The sequence below is a fragment of the Sitophilus oryzae genome, unplaced genomic scaffold (assembly GCF_002938485.1).
Source record: "Sitophilus oryzae breed Bouriz unplaced genomic scaffold, Soryzae_2.0 scaffold_374_pilon_pilon, whole genome shotgun sequence".
Classification (NCBI taxonomy): domain Eukaryota; kingdom Metazoa; phylum Arthropoda; class Insecta; order Coleoptera; family Curculionidae; genus Sitophilus; species Sitophilus oryzae.
Genome location: NW_022146945.1, coordinates 1,715,806 through 1,739,331, shown reverse-complemented (window position 1 = coordinate 1,739,331; position 23,526 = coordinate 1,715,806). Strand labels below are relative to the sequence as shown.

The following is a 23,526-nucleotide window of genomic DNA, read 5'->3' as shown; positions in this document are numbered from 1 at the left end:
CCTATAAAGTGGGGAATATTCGAAGGAGATAGCCTTAGACCACTGTGGTTCTGTCTCGCCCTTAAACCCCTTAGTAGCATGCTTAACAGTAGCCAACACGGATACAAAATAAATCCAAACACCACAATCACGAACCTTTTCTATATGGACGACCTTAAACTTTATGCTAGAGGACCTGACCAACTTGGCAGCTAGTGAGAAACGGTAGCAGCTTTTAGTGGGGCAGTCCACATGGAACTGGGAATTGATAAATGTGCAGCAATTGAACAGGAATACAAATATCTGGGAATTGAACAAGCATTTAACATCAAAGAAGCATCAAACGAAGAACGGGTTAAAGATTTTTCCGCAGATTAAATATAGTACTGACAGCCTGTTTAAAATCAAAAAACTGTTTGCAAGGGGGATATGAGTGCAGGACAACACCTGCACTCATATTTACACGTGGTATTCTATCGTGGTCTACCACTGAGCTAAAGCATCTGGATGAAAAAGTCAGGACAAGACTTACTAAATACAGAATCAAGTCAAAAATCTGTCCTGGAAAGGTTATATTTACCAAGAAGTGATGGAGAAAATCCCTCTTATAAATCTTGAACTTGCGCACCTACAACAAAAAGGAAGCCCCATCAAATATTTTCGTTGCCAAACTCTCTACTACCATATGAACCATTATCAATGCAGACAAAAATTTGAGTGCATTAAATTTATCGCAACAACTAGTAGAAACATACAAAGCAAAGAGACTAAAATCTGGCTGGATGCAAAAACACTCAATGGGAGGTTCTCTGCGAGTACCGAACATCAGGATGTATGCAAGATTGTGTCAATCCGTGCTTCAGGTAGGTACCAAGGAGCCTTGGCGATGATACAATATCAAGTAATACTAACAAGGACATATAGAAAATACACGCTAAAAGAAGACGTACTTCCTACAACGACATATCGGTTAAGTTGTCCTGCCCAGGAAAGTATACAACGCATCAGACTTCACACCACTAGCACCAATCACATACCTTAGCAAACACGATGACATGTGGAAAACTTTACTTCAAGCACTATGTTTTAAAAACAAACTGCTACACCTGACTACAATAAAAATTTAAGAAGTCATACAAGAAACATCAGAAGAAGCATATTAACAGTTGGTCCCTGACGACTTAACTTGTTAACGACTTATTTACAACAACAAAATTGAATATTTAAACTTCCCTTTGTTTAAAATCCCAAAGGGCGTACAAGATAAGTGATCTATGTCTTCAGATGGCGATGTAACATACCATCAGGAACATTATTGTAGACCCGACTATTTAATTTGTTTAAGAACTTATATTCGAAAAAAAAAACAGTTAAAATATCATCTAGCCATCATCTATTGAATAATTTTGTAGATTTCAGTATTTTTCCGAAATGCTACTAAGATAATCAACTACAAAATTACAATAATTGTTGACTAGTTATTCAACAATCCGATAAAAGATTATTAAGCTCAAATACCATTTCTATTTCTAATTAACTAAAACTAATAATATCCCCTTATTAACCTAAAACCAACAGTATAACAGTAAGAGTCGACTCGAAATGCATCGGAAGTCATTAAACTGAACAATTAAGCTGGTTTCTTTGACAAAAAGAAAACGGAACAAAAAATTTAGATCTGCTTATTATAATTTTACATTTCGCGAGTCATATAATTGGCCATACTACTTTTGCCTAACGGTAGTTCGAGTACCCACTTCAACTCGGATTTCGTGATCTTATAAGTATATAAAAATAGAGAATAACCTTTTATCGGAAATGTCTTATGGAGAGAAAAGATCAAATAAAAGACATTTTATTGAACGAGATTGGGAAAAGAAAAAAATAAGACACTCAAGTCGATCGGTTTAACTTGGAGTAATTTGGAACAAGAAATAAAAGCAAAAATGGAGCAAATATCAAAGAAAAGAAATTTTCAGTAGGTATATTATTTTGTCCTTCTCATATATATTTTCATCGCAAGCAGCCTTTTCAACTTATTAATAACTATTTCATACAGTAACAATAAAAAAGAAGAGGAAATAAACTGAATATTACCAGTAGTGTTGCGAACTACACAGCAGTTGCCGTGTTCATTTCGGAGACATAAAGTAATTTTAGGCAAATAATAATTTGCCTAGATATTACAAACCATTTATATTTTGCTATCTGCCTATATATGATAACTGGCGTTATCCATAACAAGACAGAGCTTTCTGGAAGTAATGTTATCATTTCGGATAAGTAATCTTCAAAAACATCAGCCGTCATTTGTTCATGATAATCCTTGGTGGATTTAAATTGCAGTAGTTCATTCTGTACGAATCCATTATCCCACCAATATGCGTTATAATTCACCTGCGTCTTTTCGCGGAAGGGACTTTCAAATCAGTCGACAATCCTTCTAAAATCGCTTTACAAGAACTCCCAATGCTATTGTCTTGCAAGATTTTCTTAATAGAATGGCCTTCGTTAACCATGTTTCGTCTAGATAGAAGATAGATTTTCCTTTCCTGCGATATTTACGAATGTCCCTTAGATATTGCCTTCTCCAGGCAATATAAATCATAGCCTATATAATCCAACTCCCGTAATATTTTAACGTTTTTTAACTAGACTTCTCACAGTAGCCGAAGCATTTTGATGAAGAGAAAACAGTTAGTCTGGCATGGATATGTCCAACGAGTGAAAAAACGCGACTGCGAGAAGAAACATTGGTGTGGATTCCGAATTTTAAAGGAACAGAAGACGGCCGTTTTGAGCTATTTACAAAAAGGCCCATTCGTGCGTTCATCTTTAAAAGGTGCCTCATAAAATCAACTTTCCGTTGAAGAAAGCCTCGAATCTCCGTTTTTCTTGCCAGATCTATGCACTTATGTTCTTCTCGTCTAGCTTTGCGACAAACTCACCATCGTCAACTTCTTTCAAATATCATCTAATATATGGATCTGAGATATGAACATTGAGAGAAAGAAACACAAAAAGGTTAAAGCAACAGAAATGGATGCGTTGTGAAGATCAGCTAAAAAATCGAAACTAGAAAAAATAAGAAAGATGAGAGTTGATATCAGGAGATTTGATGTCAAATGGGAATAGAATAAGACACTATCATGACGGATATTGAGAGAAAACAGTTAATCTGACATGGATATATCCAACGAATGGAAAAAACACGACTGCGAAAAGAAACAATGGTGTGGATTCCGAATTTTAAAAGGAAAAGAAGGCGACCGTTTTGAACTATTTACAAGAAGATCCATTCGTTCGTTCCTCTTAAAAAAGCGCCTCATAAAATCAACTTTCCGTTCAAGAAAGCCTGGAATCTACGTTTTTCTTGCCAAATTTATGCACTTCTGTTCTTCTTGTCTACCTTTGCGACAAACTCACCATCGTCAACTTCTTTCAAACATTGTCTAATATATGGATCTGGGATATGAACATTGATAGAAAGAAATAAGAAAAGGTTAAAGCAAAAGAAATGAATGCGTTGTGAAGATCAGCTAAAATATCGAAACTAGAAAAAATAAGAAGAAAGATGAGAGTTGCTATCAGGAGATTTGATGTCAAATGGGAATAGAAGACACTATCATGAAGAATATTGATAACAGTTAATCTGGCATGGATATGTCCAACGAATGGAAAAAAACACGTCTGCAAAAAGAAACAATGGTGTAGATTCCGAATTTTAAAAGGAAAAGAGCAAGACATATTCGAAAACGAATTGGATAGAAGGAATCCGTTTTGGATTATTTAAACAAGACCCATTCGTCACTGTTTAATAGCCTCTAATAAAATCAAGATTGCGTTGAAGAAAGCCTCCAATCCGCGTTTTTCTTGCCATATTTATGCACTTCTCTTCTTCTCGTCCACCTTGGCGACAAGCGACAAACTCATCATCGTCAACTTCTTTCAAAAATCATCTAATATATAGATCTGGGACATGAATATTGACAGAAAGAAACAAGAAATGGTTAAAGCAATAGGAATGTATGCGTTGAGAAGATCACCTAATATATCAAGACTGCAAAAATTAATAAATAAGGAGATTCAATATCAAATAGGAATTGAAAGCATTGTTGTAAAGAAAGCAGTTGGATATGTCCAAGAAATAGAAAAACACGAAAAGAAAAAAAACACGACTGCCAAAATAAATAATGGAATGGATACCGAATTTGAAAAGGAAAAGAGGACGACCGCAAACGAACTGAATAAGAATCTGTTATGAGTTATTTACAAAATACCCATTCGTTCCTCTTGCAAAAGCCAGTGATCAAAAGTCATCTAATATGTGGATCTGGGGCATGAAGATTGGTAGAAAGAAATAAGAAAATGTTGCTAGAATATTGAGACTACAATAAATAATAAATGGAAAGATTCGATGTCAAATGGGAATAGATGGCACTGTTGTAAAAAATATTAGAAAAAAGCAGTTAATCTGGTATGGATATGACTAACGAATAGAAAAAAAACACTGCCAAAACGAACAATCGAGTGTATTCTGAATTTTAAAAGGAAAAGGGGAGGATCGGTAAAGAATTGAATAAAAATCCTTAAAGCTATGAGTGACAGAAATCTACAAGCAGAGCAGTGCCAGTGGAAAAATCAAAAACAGTGGAATCTAGACATCGGACAACATCAACGCAGGTTTTAAACCGATGTGGCCGTGATGAATTAAAGCTTAATGACACTTATTAGGGCATGTTCTTTTTCTATCATTCGTCCCTCTTAAAAAAGCCTCTAATAAAATCAACTTTCCGTTGAAGAAAGCCTCGAATCTCCGTTTTTCTCGCCATATCTGTGCACTTCTCTTCTTCTCGTCCACCTTGACGACAAACTCACCATCGTCGACATCTTTCCGACGAAAAATATAGGCCAGTGTGCGGCCGAAACGGGGGCCCACCACGCTCAAGCCGTGGCTCCACAGCAGCCGCGGCACCAGTTGGAATCGCGGACTGCCACAGGCAGCCCAAGAGGAAGCAGCAGGCGAGCAGAAAGTGAAGAAGGTGACAAGTCGCGAGTTCCATCCTCCTGCGATCCGTCGAAAGATCGGAGATAGATCAGTGCGAATCGGGATATTATCGATCGAAGAATCGATTATCGGGACTAACGAAGAGGACGGAAAGGGTATTTTGTGAAGAAAATGAGGGTTGGTGGAAAAATTATCAATTCAGGAGGAAGTATGATGGGGGTGGTGTTCCTGATAATTCTTGGATACAGTATAAAAGGTAATGTAGATGTTTTTACCCTGTATTATTTTTTTTTCAAAACAGTTTGTTCAAAATATTTATAGAGAAAAAATCCAGAAAGTAGCAGTTAAATGTATTAACTCTAAATCTTTTTTTTTCATTTCAACTAATTTTTCTTTATTTTTAATAAACTGCTGAAATTAATTTTTTCCATAAATTTATATGCTTGTTTTTTTTTTCTTTCGATTTAATAAAAATATACTCGTATTTAAAGAATATGCCAAGAAGTAACACAAATTTCTGTGTGCCAAAAAATACACTCAGATGCAAAAAAAAACGCAACGGAGGTTTTTTCGTCAAGTTTGAAGTGTTATATATTTTTTACTTTTAGTCCTATTATAATGACTTTTTTAGCAAGCACTGTATATAAATCAACTTGAATTCATAAACTCAGTTTTTTTATCAATTTAGTATTTGGCTTATTATACAAGGTTAATTGAAGGGTTGTTTTTTTACCTTTACTTTAAAACACCCTGTGCAATAGTTTCGTTATTTAACTGTGATTAACTATGTCTCCTGAGCATTTTCCTTTTTTATTCATGTCAATACATACCCTGGTTAATTTTTAAGAGCATAATAAACTTGCCACCAATAATTTGCAAAATTTTCAACTATCATAATTTTATAATGTTATTTTTTAATATAACGAGGTGGCTTTGGTAATTATTGTCGTAATGTCATATCGATCTCTATATTAAAATTTAAAAAACGTTAAAAAGTAGAGATATTGCTGTATTAGTAAAACTAACAAAACTAAGGATATTAAAAAAATAACATAAATGTAAAACAAAAAAAAATACTCTAATACTTAGTATTGCCTCCCCCGGCTGCTATAACTGTCTGTAGACATCGGTTCATACTGTTAATGAGGGTGCAAATATATTGTGTTTTGTTTTCCCATTCTTCTTCAAGGACCAAGCGAATATTCATAATTTCGGTCATCTTCAACGAGATCAATGACTTTTGCAGAATCTTCGACACTTAGAACCATATTTAATCGTACACAACAATAATCACCAAAGCCACCTCGTTATTATGATGAATAACAACAAAAAGTAACGATAATTAAAAAAATTGCAAAATGTTTGTGGCAAGTTCATTTTTCAAAAGTTCAAGTAAAAAAACAACATATTCAGGAAACATGGTTCTGACCGAAAAATAATGTTTTTGGAGAATTAATGATTTGTAATGGTGATAAAGCAAAGCAAGAATTTCCATTAACATACAAACTGGATAAAATTTTCTCTCATTTATGTCAGCATGAGAAAAAACAATATGGCGATATTATTATATAACTTGGTAATATTTGAGGGGTAGTTTCATCTCGTTGGAATTTGACTTTCGAAAAATCCGTTTGCCAAAAATAAGCTTTTTACGTCAAGCAGTTTAAGCAGAATCGTGGTTAAGAAATTACCCAACTTTTTGGAACACCCTCTATGATTTTTTAAAAAATTTCAAAATATGTAAAAAAAACAAATAAATTATGCTTATCCAAGCGTTTTCCCGAAAGACTAACCGTTTTTTAAATAACAAATATTGTAATATTCGAGGGGCGTTTTCATCCTCTTGGAATTTGAGATTCGAGAAACCCCTCCTTATCGAACCTCTACACCCCACAGTCAATCCGTTTGCCAAAAATCAGCTTTAAACGTCAAGCAGTTTTTAAGCAGAATTGTGATTGCTCAATGGTCATATTTTATGAAACACCCTGTATAAATTTATAAAAAATCTTAAAATATGTAAAACAACAAAATAAAATATACGTGTTTAAGAGTTCTTCCGAAAAACTCACCGGTTTTTAAATAAAAAATATTTTAATATTTGAGGGATAGTTTCACCCCCTTATAATTGTAGTTTTGAAAAATCCCTTCTTATCGAACCTCTACACCGTAAAGTCAAACTGTTTTCAAAAATCAGCTTTTTACGTCAAGCGCTTTAAGCAGGATCGTGATTAATCAATGACCAGATTTTTCGAAACACCCTGTATACATTTTTAAAAAATCTTAAAATATGTAAAAAAACAAAATAAAATATACCTGTTTAAGCGTTTTTTCGGAAACTTGACCGTTTTTTAAATAAAAAATTTTGTAATATTTGAGGGGTGGTTTCACCCTCTTGGAATTGGAATTTCGAAATATCCCTTCTTATCGAACCTCTACACCCTAGAATCAACCTGTATGCCAAAATTGAGCTTCTTAAGTTCAGTAGTTTGAGCAGGATCGTGATTAATCAGTATGTCAGTCACTTAAGGATTTTATATATTAGTATAGATTATTATTATATTTTTTTAGAGTCATTGCTTTTTGCTGTTTTAAAATGTCAAAGAAGCACAAAAATTATTTAGTTCAATGTTACAGAAAGGGTGATACAAGTTATTGGAAAGGGTGATGCTATATTATTAGCAATTAATTAAAAGCAAAAATATGACGTCAATAAAAATTAATAGTAACCATCTATCAAAGTGTGAATAAGAAATTATATTACCATAGAAATGCGTTTTGATTTTGAGGGCTTTTTTTCTAAAATAGAAAAGCATGAAAATACCAAAACAAGATCAACCATTTTAGAACAAGAATTTTTTTTTATAAAAAATGTATTTTTCTCAAAATAATAATTAAAAAAAAAGTTTATTATCTTGTATAGACGCTCCGAGAACATACTTAATATATGTTTTGTCATAATCAAAGCGATTGACTTACCCTCTTTTAGATTTAAATCAAAAAATGTATTTTTAGTCTAAAAGAAAATAGAAATGGATGGACATGATTTGAGCAACCGCTAACAATGTGAAAACAAACCTTCTATTGATTTTTGCATTCACAAACACTCACGTGCATATAAATTTTGTATTTCTAACATTATTCTAATCCGTGTACCTGTTAGTTATATTTACCAAGACATTACAGATAGGCATTATATCGCTTTTATTTACATTTAAATTACCGTCGGACATAAATTCTACATGACTGGCATATACAGGATGTCTCAAATATATGCACACTTAACAGGAGTTTTAAAAATTCATAAAAATACTGGCCAGTATAAATAGAGTTGTTAAAGTACTGTAATGTTGTTAAAGTACCGTATGATCAGAAAACGGCATAGTAGTATCTTTTAAGACAACAATCTATAATAATTTTGTCGGTTTTCATTTTTTTTTCTTTATATATTAATGTTTGTTAAGTTCTTTTGTCAATTATTAATGTATAATATTTGGAGGTCGACCAGGCAAAAATGATCATCAACTTCAGTTGTAATAGCCACCATGACGTCGTTTTTTTGTCATATATTATATCCAGTCCACTACCAGCAAGTTGTAATAAGAACACTTGAGCAACATTAAGAATACCTACATAATGTTAAAGAACCTTTTTGTTAATTTAACCTGTGTTGTCTGTGGCTGATAAATCTATTGTTAATAACATACAGTAATTACCGTATGATTCTAATAAATACCGAAAAAAAAACGATGTCAGCGATGGCTATGAAATGAAAATCGCTGTCATTTTATATGTAAAATTATATGGAGAACGTCAATGATAGTCATTTCCAAGCCAACTGGACGCCGTTTTTTTTTTTCGATCATATGGTATTAATAATTAAGTCATTTGAAATAGTATTTGGAATCTGTGAGTCGTAAACCCTGTAGTATTTTACAAAAAAATATTTATTTTTAAAATTTTATATTGCGGTAACGATATATACTAAAGTTTTGTAGTAAAGTGTATTTTATCATTCATATCTAGGACACCCTGTATCTTCAGTGTCAGCAGTAGCAACCACGGCAGCTGGTCTGCGTCCTCATACCGTTTTCCGTAAAAATCAACGAACTGTATAAGAGAATTTTTATTTTCTCTTGTAAATATTTCGCCTTGTTTCAAAAAAAAACAACGTCCGTTGCCGAAAGGCAAATTCCGTTAATAAAATGGCCATGAGGGACGTCCAAAAATATCGATATTTATTAATATCAATATTCAAATAAAAATCAATATGTAAATAGCCAATACTGATATTTCTACTCGTCTTTCTATTACATATCTAGAATATATTTCAATTTCTCTATCAAAATATAAATATGGTAGACCATTTTAGCTAATTGACAATACTCCCGGCAGATTCACTTTTAAAACTACTAATATTCTAGTTCAAACATTCTGAAATACTCACTCACATTTAAAATGTTTTAGATCGTCATTTACAAATCCAATCTGATGGTGTCTTTTATAGATCGTATAGTATATCGATATTTTTCCTAAATTGCCCATCCCTAGTAACCTGTGATAAATGATAAACGTCGAAAAATGTGTCTCACGGCCCACAAAAAACGCCAGAGCTACAACAGTTACGAAAGCAGTCGTGAAATTACCGTAAAAAATGTCATTTAATCTCATAATGGGCTCCGGACATCGTAAAAGAAGCGGCATTTTATAAGAAGCTTGTTTTAAAGTAATTATTATGAACGTCATTTTATTGTAAAATTAAGGTAGCGGTTCAGAAATGTTTAATGGAAAACTTTACGTTGAAGAATAAAAAATAAATATAACATTTGTCAACAGGGTGTTAAAAGTCCCAGTATAGGTTTAGCCACAATAAAAATCGTTAAAATACGTAAAGAGATTCGTAATTGGAATATCACATAAGCTTGTAAATGCATTTCAAATATTTTCGACAAATGCTTACAATTTTTCTGAGACCCAAGAGCCAAAAACAGGTAATTTTTAGCTAAATTCCCAAAAAATCGTTCAAAATCAAGTGTTCAAAAAATAATTTCCAAAATTTTATAACGATATCTACTAAAGCTGTGAGAGCCCTGGAAATGTGAAGAATAGGATATTTTTCGACTTTTTTCAAAAAAAAATCAAAATTGGTGACTTTGGAAGTTATCGATTTTGATAAAATTACTGACATTACATAATAAAATTTAAAATTGTCTATGTCGACTGCATATACCATTTTGACTTTACAAGGGTTCAAAAAATGTTCTTATCTAATCTGAACATTTCATAATTTAAACGTTTATACAGGGTGTCCCAGAAATAAGTGCAAGTATTTTAACTGGTAGTATAGTTCAACCCCAGAAACACGCCTAGGAGTTTTTTTCGCCAAAAAAAAATTTTAAAAATTCGAAATTTTTTGAAAGATTTTTTGAATTTTTTTTAGTTTTTAGTTAAAAAACATTTCTTGATAATATGGCAACATAGGCATTATATTATATTTACAAGAAAGAAAATCCAGAAAAAATCCAGTGGTTCTCAAAATTTTAGCAAAAAATCATCTTTTTTGGAAATTTTGAAAGTAAAATAACTCCGTTATTTTGGACTTATTTGAAAAACGATAAAGAGAAAATATGTTTCTTTTATCGAGGTCTACCAGCCATTAAAATTCTTGCACTTATTTCTAGGATACCCTGTATATTCGAAAAAAAACATATATCTCTTTTAGAAATTCTGATTTTTTTAAAAATTCTACAGGTTGAGTCTTGAATAAGTGCAAATATTCTTGGGATGGTATTTTGATCCCAGAAATACGTCTGATGTTTTTTTTCGCAAAAAAAAAATTTGGAAAATTTTAAATTTTTTGAAATTTTTTTTTGGCTTTTTTTTATTTTTACTTAAAAAACATAATATCTTCATAATATGACAACATAGGTAGCAGATTAAATTTACAAGAAAGAAAAGATCCAGTGGTTCTCAAAATTTAAGTAAAAAATATATATTTTTTTAATGTTCGAAGTGAAATATCCCGATTATTTTGGACTTGGAAAAACGGTAAGGAGAAAATATGTTTCTTTTATCGAGATCTACCGGCCCTGGAAATATTTGCGCTTTTTTAAAGCTCACTCTGTATAGCCAACAGTCAATAGCATAGCTATATTTTAAAGAGTTCTGAAAAAGTGGAAAAGATAGCCAAAAATGTGATAAAAATTGGCTATTTTGGTCACCAATTTTGATAAAATTAACGTTATCAACTAAAGAAAAAACGTAGATTACGAAAATATAAGCCATTTTGACCTTACGAGTACCATGCTAGATGCAGGAAGATTTCTTCTTCCGGTGCCGTGCCTGACTTCAGGCGTTGGCGACCTCCATGAATTTTTCATTGAAGACTCGTAGGTCTCTATCTTTTGCTGCATGAAACAGCCTCTTAGGAAAAAATTAACCAACCCAACAAGTTGACTAACCAACTATAAAACCAAAGTTATAAGAATTCTAAAGATACATCTCAAATTTTCAATAATCTATAACCATGTCTAGAATTTTTCTGATGATGCTCCTAAACAGAGCTATAAGAAGTCAATTTCAAAAAGATTTAGATCTTAATTTGTAAAGAATTTCTAAAATCAAATGATTTAAATTTTATGTCAATTTCAAAATAAAGTTTGAATGATTTAAGTATTATTTCTTCTGCTTAAATCATGGTCTTTCAAGTCAAGTAGTTTCAAAAACTCTGTCAAAGTCAATTTCTATATTTAGCACAAAAAGTCAGAATATGTTGATAATACAAGTACTTTAAGAAATACCGATAGCTCGTACTGATTAAGTTATATATAAATTTATACGCCAAACTCGTTCCACTACGCGCATATTTCCTGAAAACTGTTAAAAAATAAAAAAACGTACTTCTTATAGTTGGTAACTCATCTGACGTATATAAATAAAATATAACTGTACTGAAAGCAATGAAATTAAAGCAGGTTTATTATAATTTATAATTATACACAACCTATTAAAGTGATATATTCATTTTTTTTGGTTTAATTGAATAAAATATATTGCGTGAAATTTTTTCGATGAAAGTGAAGAATATAAATTTAAAATGTTTGATTGCATACAACTATTTGTAGTCTGGGTTATTTCCTTATTTATTTGTTTAACACAATATAATTGTATGTTTATCTATGTATCTCGTGACTCGGGATATAGTAGGTATCCCGAAAATAATCAAGCTGAGACCGACTCTAACCAGACGAAACGACTATTATACCTACATTTTTAATCTACTTAAATTTCATTGATACCGTTCTCAACACAAACGGCTGTCGTAATTGTATAAGAATGAAAAAGGCAACTTGAATGGATTTTGAGGTTGTTGTTCAGACATCTGTCCCAGTATAAAAAAATAGGATCAAATATACAGTAAGTTCACACGTGTAGAAGGAAGCTATACCTAATTCCTATAAATCAAAAGTGAAGAGAAAAGGGTTATTGAGAAACAAATCGATATAACAAATATATTGACACTGTCTATCCGAAAATATCGATATTTTTTCTCGGAAATTATATCATTAAATAAAAGAAAAAAAACGGTACAGTTATAGCTATTATATCAATAAATTGGCAGCAAATTTGATGTAATAAATAAAGCGGGAGTTCTCTAAAACAGCTATTTTCTGCGATATTTGCACACTGATGAGGCTTTTCGAAAGGCAAAAAATGGTTTAATTGATTTTATCCAAACTTGCGGATCATTCAGTATAAAATCTATTGTCTCATTCATATCGGATGCTACGTTAAGAGACTAAGGAGGCATCCATTAATTATGTAAGGCGTTTTTAACGATATTTTGTTCCCAATTTCCCCTTGGTGAGATGTCGTGACATTCATCTCCCCTAATCTATCATTCAAAATTTTAATTTTTAGTATAAATCCGCGGTGAAGCTTCCTTGACGCGGGTGTTGCGTCGCATCCCTTCAAAATATTGTAATACGTTTTTATTTTAAAAAGTCACTGAGATCTCCTGTCATAATATTTTATGTATATTTTATTTTTGTCACTTAGTAATTAAAGACTTTAATAAAAAAAATAGTTATTTTTTATACATGACGATAAAATGGTATTTATTTTTGCTATTTTACTGTCGACCAAAAACATTAATTCACGAGCGATGAAATCGCGAGTGAATTAATTTCGGGAGACGATAATGCAATTTTATCGTCGTGTATAAAACAATATTTTTTTCCATAGCGAGTTACGTTTTAAAAAATATTCAGAAATTATTATTTCAAGGAATTTATTACGAGTAGAAAAAAATATTGTGCTGGGTTGGCGTTGGTTTCTATGTAATTTGACAAATAAATAAAGCTGACTCTTTAGTTGTCAGTTTTGAGCAGGGCCGTTCCTAGCGAGCGTGCAGTGCGTGCACGCACGTAGGCGGAACATTTTGGGGGCGCACAATCAAAGGGTCAATCAGTACTTTGTAACAAAAAACCGATACGCTTTCTTGCCAATAAACAAATACTTAAACCATCATAGGATAAAGTTTGCTTAGCGTCTTTTTTGCGTTGGCCGCACCGAATAAACAAGTCTAGGGCAGTCTGTCGGCAGCACATTGATCTCATCTATTTATTTTTCATTTTATTGATTTTATGGAAAGCACTGTTCATTAAAATGTTGTATCCTATCTTATAGGGCTTGTTTCTCTCTATAATTTTCTGTCTCACAATGTATCGTTTGTGTCGGGGAAGGGATCATAGTTTCATAGTTGTCGATTTTCAAAAGAAATCAGTACATGTATATTATTTCGTATATTTTTTATTTTATTGATTTTATGGAAAGCACTATTCATTAAAATGTTGTATCCTATGTTATAGGGCCTTGTTTCTCTATACAATTTCCTTTTTCACAATGTACTGTTTGTGTCGGGGAAGGAATCATAGTTTCATAGTTGTCGATTTTCGAAAGAAATCAGTACATGTATATTATTTCGTATATTTTGTATTTTACTGATACTATGGAAAGCACTGTTCATTAAAATGTTGTATCCTATGTTATAGGGCTTGTTTCTCTCTACAATTTCCCGTCTCACAATGTTCTGTTTGTGTCTGGGAAGGGATCATAGTTTCATAGTTGTCGATTTTCGAAAGAAATCAGTACATGTATATTATTTCGTATTTTTTCATTTTATTGATTTTATGGAAACCACTGTTCATTAAAATGTTGTTGTTATAGGGCTTGTTTCGCTCTACAATTTCCTGTCTCACAATGTACCGTTTGTGTCTGGGAAGGGTTCATAGTTTCATAGTTGTCGATTTTCCAAAGAAATCAGTACATGTATATTATTTCGCATATTTTTCATTTTATTGATTTTATGGAAAGCACTGTTCATGAAAATGTTGATCCTATGTTATAGTGCTTGTTTCTCTCTACAATTTCCTGTCTCACAATGTACTGTTTGTGTCGGGGAAGGGATCATAGTTTCATAGTTGTCGATTTTCAAAAGAAATCAGTACATGTATATTATTTCGTATATTTTTTATTTTATTGATTTTATGGAAAGCACTATTCATTAAAATGTTGTATCCTATGTTATAGGGCCTTGTTTCTCTATACAATTTCCTTTTTCACAATGTACTGTTTGTGTCGGGGAAGGAATCATAGTTTCATAGTTGTCGATTTTCGAAAGAAATCAGTACATGTATATTATTTCGTATATTTTGTATTTTACTGATACTATGGAAAGCACTGTTCATTAAAATGTTGTATCCTATGTTATAGGGCTTGTTTCTCTCTACAATTTCCCGTCTCACAATGTTCTGTTTGTGTCTGGGAAGGGATCATAGTTTCATAGTTGTCGATTTTCGAAAGAAATCAGTACATGTATATTATTTCGTATTTTTTCATTTTATTGATTTTATGGAAACCACTGTTCATTAAAATGTTGTATCCTATGTTATAGGGCTTGTTTCGCTCTACAATTTCCTGTCTCACAATGTACCGTTTGTGTCTGGGAAGGGTTCATAGTTTCATAGTTGTCGATTTTCCAAAGAAATCAGTACATGTATATTATTTCGCATATTTTTCATTTTATTGATTTTATGGAAAGCACTGTTCATGAAAATGTTGATCCTATGTTATAGTGCTTGTTTCTCTCTACAATTTCCTGTCTCACAATGTACTGTTTGTGTCGGGGAAGGGATCATAGTTTCATAGTTGTCGATTTTCGAAATAAATCAGTATATGTATATTATTTCGTATATTTTTCATTTTATTGATTTTATGGAAAGCACTGTTCATGAAAATGTTGATCCTATGTTATAGGGCTTGTTTCTCGCTACAATTTCCTGTCTCACTACTGTTTGTGTCGGGGAAGGGATCATAGTTTCATAGTTGTCGATTTTCGAAAGAAATCAGTACATGTATATTATTTCGTATATTTTTCATTTTATTGATACTATGGAAAGCACTGTTTATTAAAATGTTGTATCCTATGTTATAGGGCTTGTTTCCCTCTACAATTTCCTGTCTCACAATGTACCGTTTGTGTCCGGGAAGTCCATAGTTTCATAGTTGTCGATTTTCGAAAGAAATCAGTACATGTGTATTATTTCCGAATTTTAGTTTATTGTTTTTATATATTTCATATAAAATGGGTCAGTTTTTTTCTTTAGGGTACTATTTTTGTTACTAAATATTTGTGGTTTTGTTCGTTTTATTTATTTAATAAATGTTTTTATACTTTAATTAGAATATTTTTTTTACATTTCCAATTACATATTGCTCGTTTGTCGCAGAATATAAATTCTTTAAATTTTTGAGATTAAGATTAAAATATATACCTAATTGATTTAATACCGTACGATCGAATAAAAACGGCGTCAACGATGGCTATAAAATGAAGATCGCTGTCATTTTATATGTAAAATTATATGGGAAATGTCATCGATCGTCATTTCTAAGCCAACTGGACGCCGTTTCTTTTCGATCATACGGTATAAAAAGGGCGCACCAAAAAATGCTGCACGTAGGCGCCTGATACCCCAGGAACGGGCCTGGTTTTGAGTCAATATTTTTTAATTCTCTTTCGTGTCGATTGCTGATTCAATTGGAGCCAGAAATGGCTCAAAATGAAATAAGTAAATTACCAACAGATATACAGGCTGAGGCTACAAACGCCATATCGAATCTACTTCCATTTAAATCTCGAATAACTTATGAAAAGGAATACAACAATTTTCAAAAATGGAAGCAACTAAAAAACGTGCGAGAAGGAAGATCAAGTGAAAACATACTTTTAGCATATTTTTTCTGAAAAATCAAAGAAAATGCAGCCGTCCAATTTATGGTCGTACTATTCAATGCTAAAAAGTACAATACTGGTCAATGAAAATATTGATATTTCAAGGTTATGGATAAGTTAGTAAGTTTATAAGTTTCAAAGTTAAGGATATACACTTTAAATTTCCGTAGTAGTATAGTAACTTTATTGTGCTGGTAAAATGTTAATTGCAGTTACTTATTATATCCCTTTGTATTGACGCTACGCTACGCCGCTGATATAAAGGCGGATTTATTTAAAAACACATACAATTTGCTTTATTATTTTTCTTAAGACTGTTAAAGACTAGCATTTGAGATTGTTTAAATCGTAATCTAAAATCACAGTGATAAAGTTAAATAATACTTAAATGGGAAGTACTGAAATTAATAGGGAACATTCATTCTAATTCAGTAAATCACTAAGACTCGTACACAGTTTCAAGAGTGACTATTTGTATTAACCAAAGACATTATAAGGATAGACCAAACATCTCATTCATAAATACTCGTTGGTAGTGTATCAAACATTCCAATGTGTCAAACAAGGACAGAAGAGACAGAGAAGTCTAAAATTTCCAACCCCGGCAACTAGGCGCATTTGGGATTGTTCTAATGGCCAGTGGCGTATCGTTTTTTGGAACGAATTTAATTAGTAAAATAAAAGTAAAGTAATTAGTAAAATTTTTACTCCATATTAATATACCACATTAACACTTTTTCGTCAGATGAGTTTTGTTATAAGGTCTAATATAATAATACAATTAATATCCCACATATACTTATGTTGAAACGTTAGTAGTTTTCGAAAATCACTCCAACGTCGATTTTCAATTTAAACTTTCAGTTACTTCTATATAAACTTTCAGTTACTTTTGAATACTTACAGGGTGACTTCAGGCGTAAGTAGATACTTACAGCCGCATTGAAATCATGCAACAAAGTTGCTATAGAGTTGCATATTGTCTCGTCTACATCAGTATTTATTATTATTTTTGCTCTCATAAATAACGCTGTAGCCATAGCTAAGGTGGGTAACTACCTGAATAAAATTAATAAAAAGATTTTATTTTGTTTTATTGTATATCGATACTCAAAAGTCAAACGTAACAATATATCATACGATTGAAAAGCAATGTAAAAAATAATAAAATATATAAATAAAGACACATTTTAATATACATTACAAGGGGTGAAAAAAGAAATTGACGTCTTCTATTCCAACCAAAATTATCGTTAACGGTCAAATTTTCAGCGGTTACTCTGACATTGTCTTTTTTATTATACGATATTTTGAAACCTATCGTAACGTAAGTAGGCTATCTTAAAGTAAGAATACACTGAACAATTCTGGGCAAGCTGACTTTAAGTAATTTAAGAAAAACTACATCCATTTTTAAATTAAAACTGAACAGCTAACAATGCAAAACCAGTCAAATCCCAACATACCTTAAATTGTCAACCTACGATTTTATTATTGTCAAATGTAATTGGTTATGCTGTCTACAATACTACTTTATAGTACCTACGCTTAGTGTTCCTGAAATGTATATTTGTAATTTAAAAATGGTTCGAACGAGGCAAGAAGGTGCGTACTCACTAGAGCATTTTGGTCCGAACGAACCAAGCGAGCCGAGCACACATGAACGAACTCAATAAGGAAAAGATCGCGATGTTCAGAGTGCTTGTTGCGTTCGCTGTGTTCCCACGTTCAGTTGTATTTAATTTTTAGTCGCGTTTTGAATCTCTAGGTTACCGTTAACAAATTAGCATCATTAGTGTACCCGAAAATGCAATTGTTCAGTCGCTGGAAATATTTAAAAATTTGACACATGCCAAAATTTTCCATTTAAATAAAAAACAAGCTGTAAAGGCTGTTTTTTTTAAATAAAAATTTGACATTTTTCACGTGATTGCTTCTTTACAGCTAGGTTAAAAATCATGTGACAGTTGCCAAATCTTGCCATTAAAAAAAACAAGCTTTATTGTTATATTCGTTATAATTTGTGTAAATGTACCTTTTCCCGTTCCAATAGATTTTTTTCCTTTCGCCTTCTCCCTTCTGAAATTTCTGAAAACTGAAGCACATCCCATGATCTCATCTATCTGCCTCCACGCATCAAACTTCTTAACTTTATTACAGTATAATCTATCCTTTTGATTCCAAAGCACTGGATATTGTTCATAAATATCTATTAACTGACGGAACTTTTCTCTATTCCACTCCATTCCGTTTGAGCAAAGAAAAATCAAAACAATGAAAATTTTTAGCCGCGAATTATCAACGTATTATTACAACACCATGAATACAACGAACCTCCGTACCCACTGAACAACGCATCCCCTTTGAGCAAAATGCATGTACCGACAAGCCGGCGAAAATGTTTGGCGCGCTCGGTTCGGTGAAATTTTGCTTCGAACAAGTATTCACTTGCCGAATTCGGCTCTGCGCGCTCGGCTCGTTTGGTTCGTTCGGAGCAAAATGCTCTAGTGAGTACGCACCTTAGCGCATACCTTAGCGTTTAAAAAATATAATTTGACATTAACAAAACTATAGGTACGATGACAACTTTAGGTACGTTATTGGCATTTGCCTGGTTTGGCATTGTTACCTGTGCAGTTTTAATTTAGAAATAGACGCAGTTTTAGCATAGGCAGACCTTTAAAACCCTCCGGACAACTTCGCTGTAAAATTGACAAGGGAACCAATATTTGGACAGATCAAAAAAAAAAAAAAACGTGCATGAGATTTCCTATGTTTCCAACGACCATGCACTAGAGATGAGCAAAAAATCGCAAACTGTGATTCAGTCGCAATGATTTTAAAATCGCAATCGTAACCTGCGATTGGCTCTCATAGGAAACTGCGATTGCGATTTCTTCTACTTACGAGTTTCAATTTAGGCAACCAGTACCAACTATAGCTGCGATTTGGCTGCGATTGTGATTTTGTAAACTGAGACCGTGATTTCTATCTGCGAGTTTTAATTTTTAGGTTGCGATTTGTGATATTGTTGCGAATGTAATTTTGTGGTCTATTGAAGCATTTTGTAGTAAACTGCGATTGAATTTGATATAATTTATTTATAGATATCTCTCTGATATAATTTATTTATAGAGAAGGTATTATTTTCTAGGGCCATGATCAATAATATACCCGGTGTTTTTTAAGAGTGGTTCACCCCTATAACTATTTTATTTTTTCTGATAAAAAAATGAGATCAACTAAACAACTGATTATTATTAACTCTTTTGAACTGTTAAGCTATACCGGGTGCGTCTCAAAAGTGGCTCACCCTTATAACTTTTTTATTTTTTTACATAAAAAACGAGATTTGGTATGTTAGTATATGACATAAATTAGGATTGACTGAGTATTCAATTGTTTTTGGTCACTTCCTGTTTCACCGGAAATGACTACAACTTTTGATTTTTAAATGGCATTCTCGGTTTTTTTTTGCTTTATTCGATAGCCAAATGACACTTTGAATAGAATGATATATCATATGTCAACTTTTGACCTGTTCGCATACGGTTTATTCGAAATTATAACTTGCGGTTCGTAACGAAAATTTGACTCGAAATACCAAGTGTGTGGTATCAAATTATTCGTAAAAAAATGCTTTTTCCGAATATGCTAATGAGCCACCCTTGTTCCATTTGAAAAAATTGAGATATTATTAAAAATAGGATTTGAGCATTTTCTAACCGGCAAGGGCCAGGACAAGACACTAAAAACATTAGACGATCAAATCTATTTTTCCTTGATTAAGAATTAGAGTTTTTAACATAGCCATTACCCTCTAGATTGAATTTTAAAATACGATATTTTATTAAGCGAGAATGTCAAAAGTTGACATATGATATGTCATTCTATTCTTAATGTCATTTTCTATCGAATAAAGTAAAAAAATACCGAGAGTGCCATTTAAAAATCAAAAGTTGTACTCATTTCCGGTGAAAGAGGAAGTGATCGAAAACACTTGAATACGTCAATCAATCCTTATTTATGCCATATACTAACATACCAAATACCGTTTTTTTTATCTGAAAAAATAAAAAAGTTATAGGGGTGAGCCACTTTTGAGACGCACCCGGTAGATACATACACACAGACAATTTTATACCTTGTACAATATTTTAATATTAAAATCGCAATCGCAGGTTACAGTCGCTGCGATTTAAAAATTGCAATCGCAGTTTCGGTTGCTATTGGAGAATCGCAGTTTTGCTCATCTCTACCATGCACCACCCGGTATATCCTCTTTGCTATTAAACGACGTAATTGTAGTTTTTTTATTTGGTAATGATTTTATTAATACTTAATTGCATAATAATTATATTCATTATTTTTACAATAATTATAAATGTTTAATTAATTCTTGGAACTTTGACATATTTCCAATTCACTTACAATACTTATCAAATTAAGAGAAATAGAATAAAGTTATTTCATTATAAGAGGTTGTGTAACATTTTTTTTTCCTTCAAAACAAAGTTTTAATTTCCATAACTTTTGACATAAACTTCCTACAACAATACAAATCAAACCAACAAAGATAAATTAAAAGAAAAAAATGTTACTTAACAGCCATTAGCATCATAAAAACTAGCTCGCACAACTCATCATTCAATTCTCTTGATAGGGGCAATCGTCTTGTCTAAAGTTATTAACGTTTTTGACACCGATAATAATAATTATTAATTTATTACCGCACGCTTACAGTCATGTTATTAAATTTATTAAGAGTGAATTGGAATTATTATTGATGGAAGAATTTATTGACATATTTTGATATTATAATTACAAATTCCATTAGACAGAATTTTATCAATTTTAAGCTAGAAATATTTAGATTAAGCTTTAAAATAGGTCAGTTTTGTGAGCTTCAGTCAATAATATCATATTAAGTAATATTAATTTATTTTACAATATAATTGAAGTACATTATTGATGACATGAAAATCTGGATGATTTTTTTTCTAAGAGGTTGCTATTACACTATCAAATTTCTTTGTCAAAAATTTTATTTTGTCAAAGAATTTGACAGTGTAATATGTGTGATTTTATAAAATATTGCATATCAACACTGTCAAATTATTATTAAAATACTCGTATATTGTATAACGGGTCTTTGTCAAAGAAATTTGATAGTGTAATAGCGGCCTACGGCCAATAATATCCCACTACAAATTTCTTGCGTAAAATTTAAATTCCAGTTAGTCGGCCCTGCGCCGAATATATCCATGATTGGCAACAATGAATTTAAAAATCGCGCCCTCGATTATGTAACTAAAACTTTAATTGATATCAATTATATATCTTTTGCTATGCTCTCCTTATGCTGTGCTCTCCTGACCAAAGTGCGGGCCGTCTAGCTGCCGGTAGACTACTGCGGTTCTCTACTGCGCATCACATCTGAACAGGGTATCCAATTTTCGTGTGTTTTATGGGATTTATCGTTTATGAGTAGAGATACAATGATGCCATTTTCACATTACTTTGCTACTTTTTTTATGAAACTAAATATGCTACACATACCTATGTTTGTCCTAGCTTCCTAGGTTCCTGAAACACGGCGAATTTGTGATGCGCAGTAGTGAACGGGTGTTGAATACAGATAGGATCCGCAGTAGTCCGCACTCAGTTTAGGGGAGCATAACAAAAGATATATTAAAGAACCAGTTTTCTTAAAATTCTCTCCCGAAAACGTAACTAGCTCTTAAACAATAAGTATAACAGCGAAATCGTTATGGAAATGAAAATATAAAATGATCATCACAAGCAAATCGTACTTCCGATGAACGCGCACGAAAATGTAATAAATTTAAAAACTGCTTAATTTTCGCACCAAACTAAATCTTTAAATTCAACCAATAAAATTAATTTCGGATATCGGATGCTTGAAACTCAAGCTTTAAAATGTTATATACAAAATTAGTTCAATGCTAATAGGGAAAGGGTAATAATAGTTACAGAAAAATGCGATACTTTAACAACAGTAAAAAATATGACGTTACTCAAAATTAATAATAAATTAAAACTAATAATAACTAATCTAAATTTTATTACCATAGCTTTCTGCCTTTGATTTTCGGACTTAGGAAAAAATTCAACCATATTTTCATGTTTTTTTTAATTTTCTATATTCTATATAAAACTATTTTCATTATTGTCATCATGTATGATATTATTCGATATACCTATGGGGGGCATCCCTATTATAGGTATTTTATTTATGTTAGAGTTTCGAGACTTAATTTTTTCTCACATTACAACGAATTGAATAAACGTTTTGATCGATTTTTTACCGAATCAAGCTATATGCGTCCAGTCTCAAGGTAGTTATAACGGTTTTTGTTAAATTGTTTTTGCGGGTCATTGGTTCACGTGGTGGTACCATGGCAGAACGAATGAATGGTTCCTGGCTATATAATTTGCACAGTTTATTGCTGGAAATATAGGTGAATTCGTTGCTAGCACTCAACTGACAACATAATGATTTACTATTTAGGTATCAGACGCTATCTTACAAGCATTGGCGTTGTTTGTTTCAATAAACAATTCTAAATATTTATATATCATTTTTATCTAATTTCTTTTGATCCCACTTTGTTATTTCAAGTAAACATCACTCAATAGATCCTCGGGTCAAACAAATATTATTTTTTTCTCTTAATTAAGTACAAGTATTTAACTTTATGGTAACTATAATACTATACCATAAAGTTATTTTGCAAAAAAAATGCTTGACATTTGAACTTTTTCTGGACCACCTCCTACGTTACCCACATTTTGCATATTTGTGTGCTTCTAAATTCTCAATAATTTTAATTTTCTACACAATAAATTACGAAAATTAAATATAATTATATTAGTGATATTATTAATAATTCTAGATAAATGCACTGTAATTATTTTTTAACACAAACTAATATCAATATACAGGTTGTTAACTGGACAGTTACTTATAGGGGAACAGAATGGCAACACTGCCTATTGAGTCGCATGCACTTATAGGGTTTTCTGCCGACTCGTCCCGTCGCGTCGTCTATCGACGAGCGGGCCGAAGTAGCCATATTTCAACCATAAAGCTCTTGCCGCGAGTAATAAACAAATTAACAACATGTGTACTATAATTTCGTTTTCATTCTTTGATAGGTTGTTATTGATAGAATTTTAATTAACGTAAAATTTTTTGCTGTTTTAAAATGTTAAAGAAGCACAA

General features: G+C 32.0%; 1 protein-coding gene across 1 annotated transcript in view; it reads left to right on the top strand.

Moving 5' to 3' along the window:
* Nucleotides 1-4,900: 4,900 nt before the first annotated feature.
* LOC115885116 (serine protease inhibitor dipetalogastin) overlaps nt 4,901-23,526 on the top strand; it is an 81,137-nt gene continuing 62,511 nt past the window's right edge. Inside the window, exon 1 of the mRNA XM_030903903.1 lies at nt 4,901-5,243. Coding sequence (XP_030759763.1) covers nt 5,159-5,243 — 85 coding nt within the window. The 5' untranslated portion in view covers nt 4,901-5,158. The remainder of the gene's footprint in view (nt 5,244-23,526) is intronic.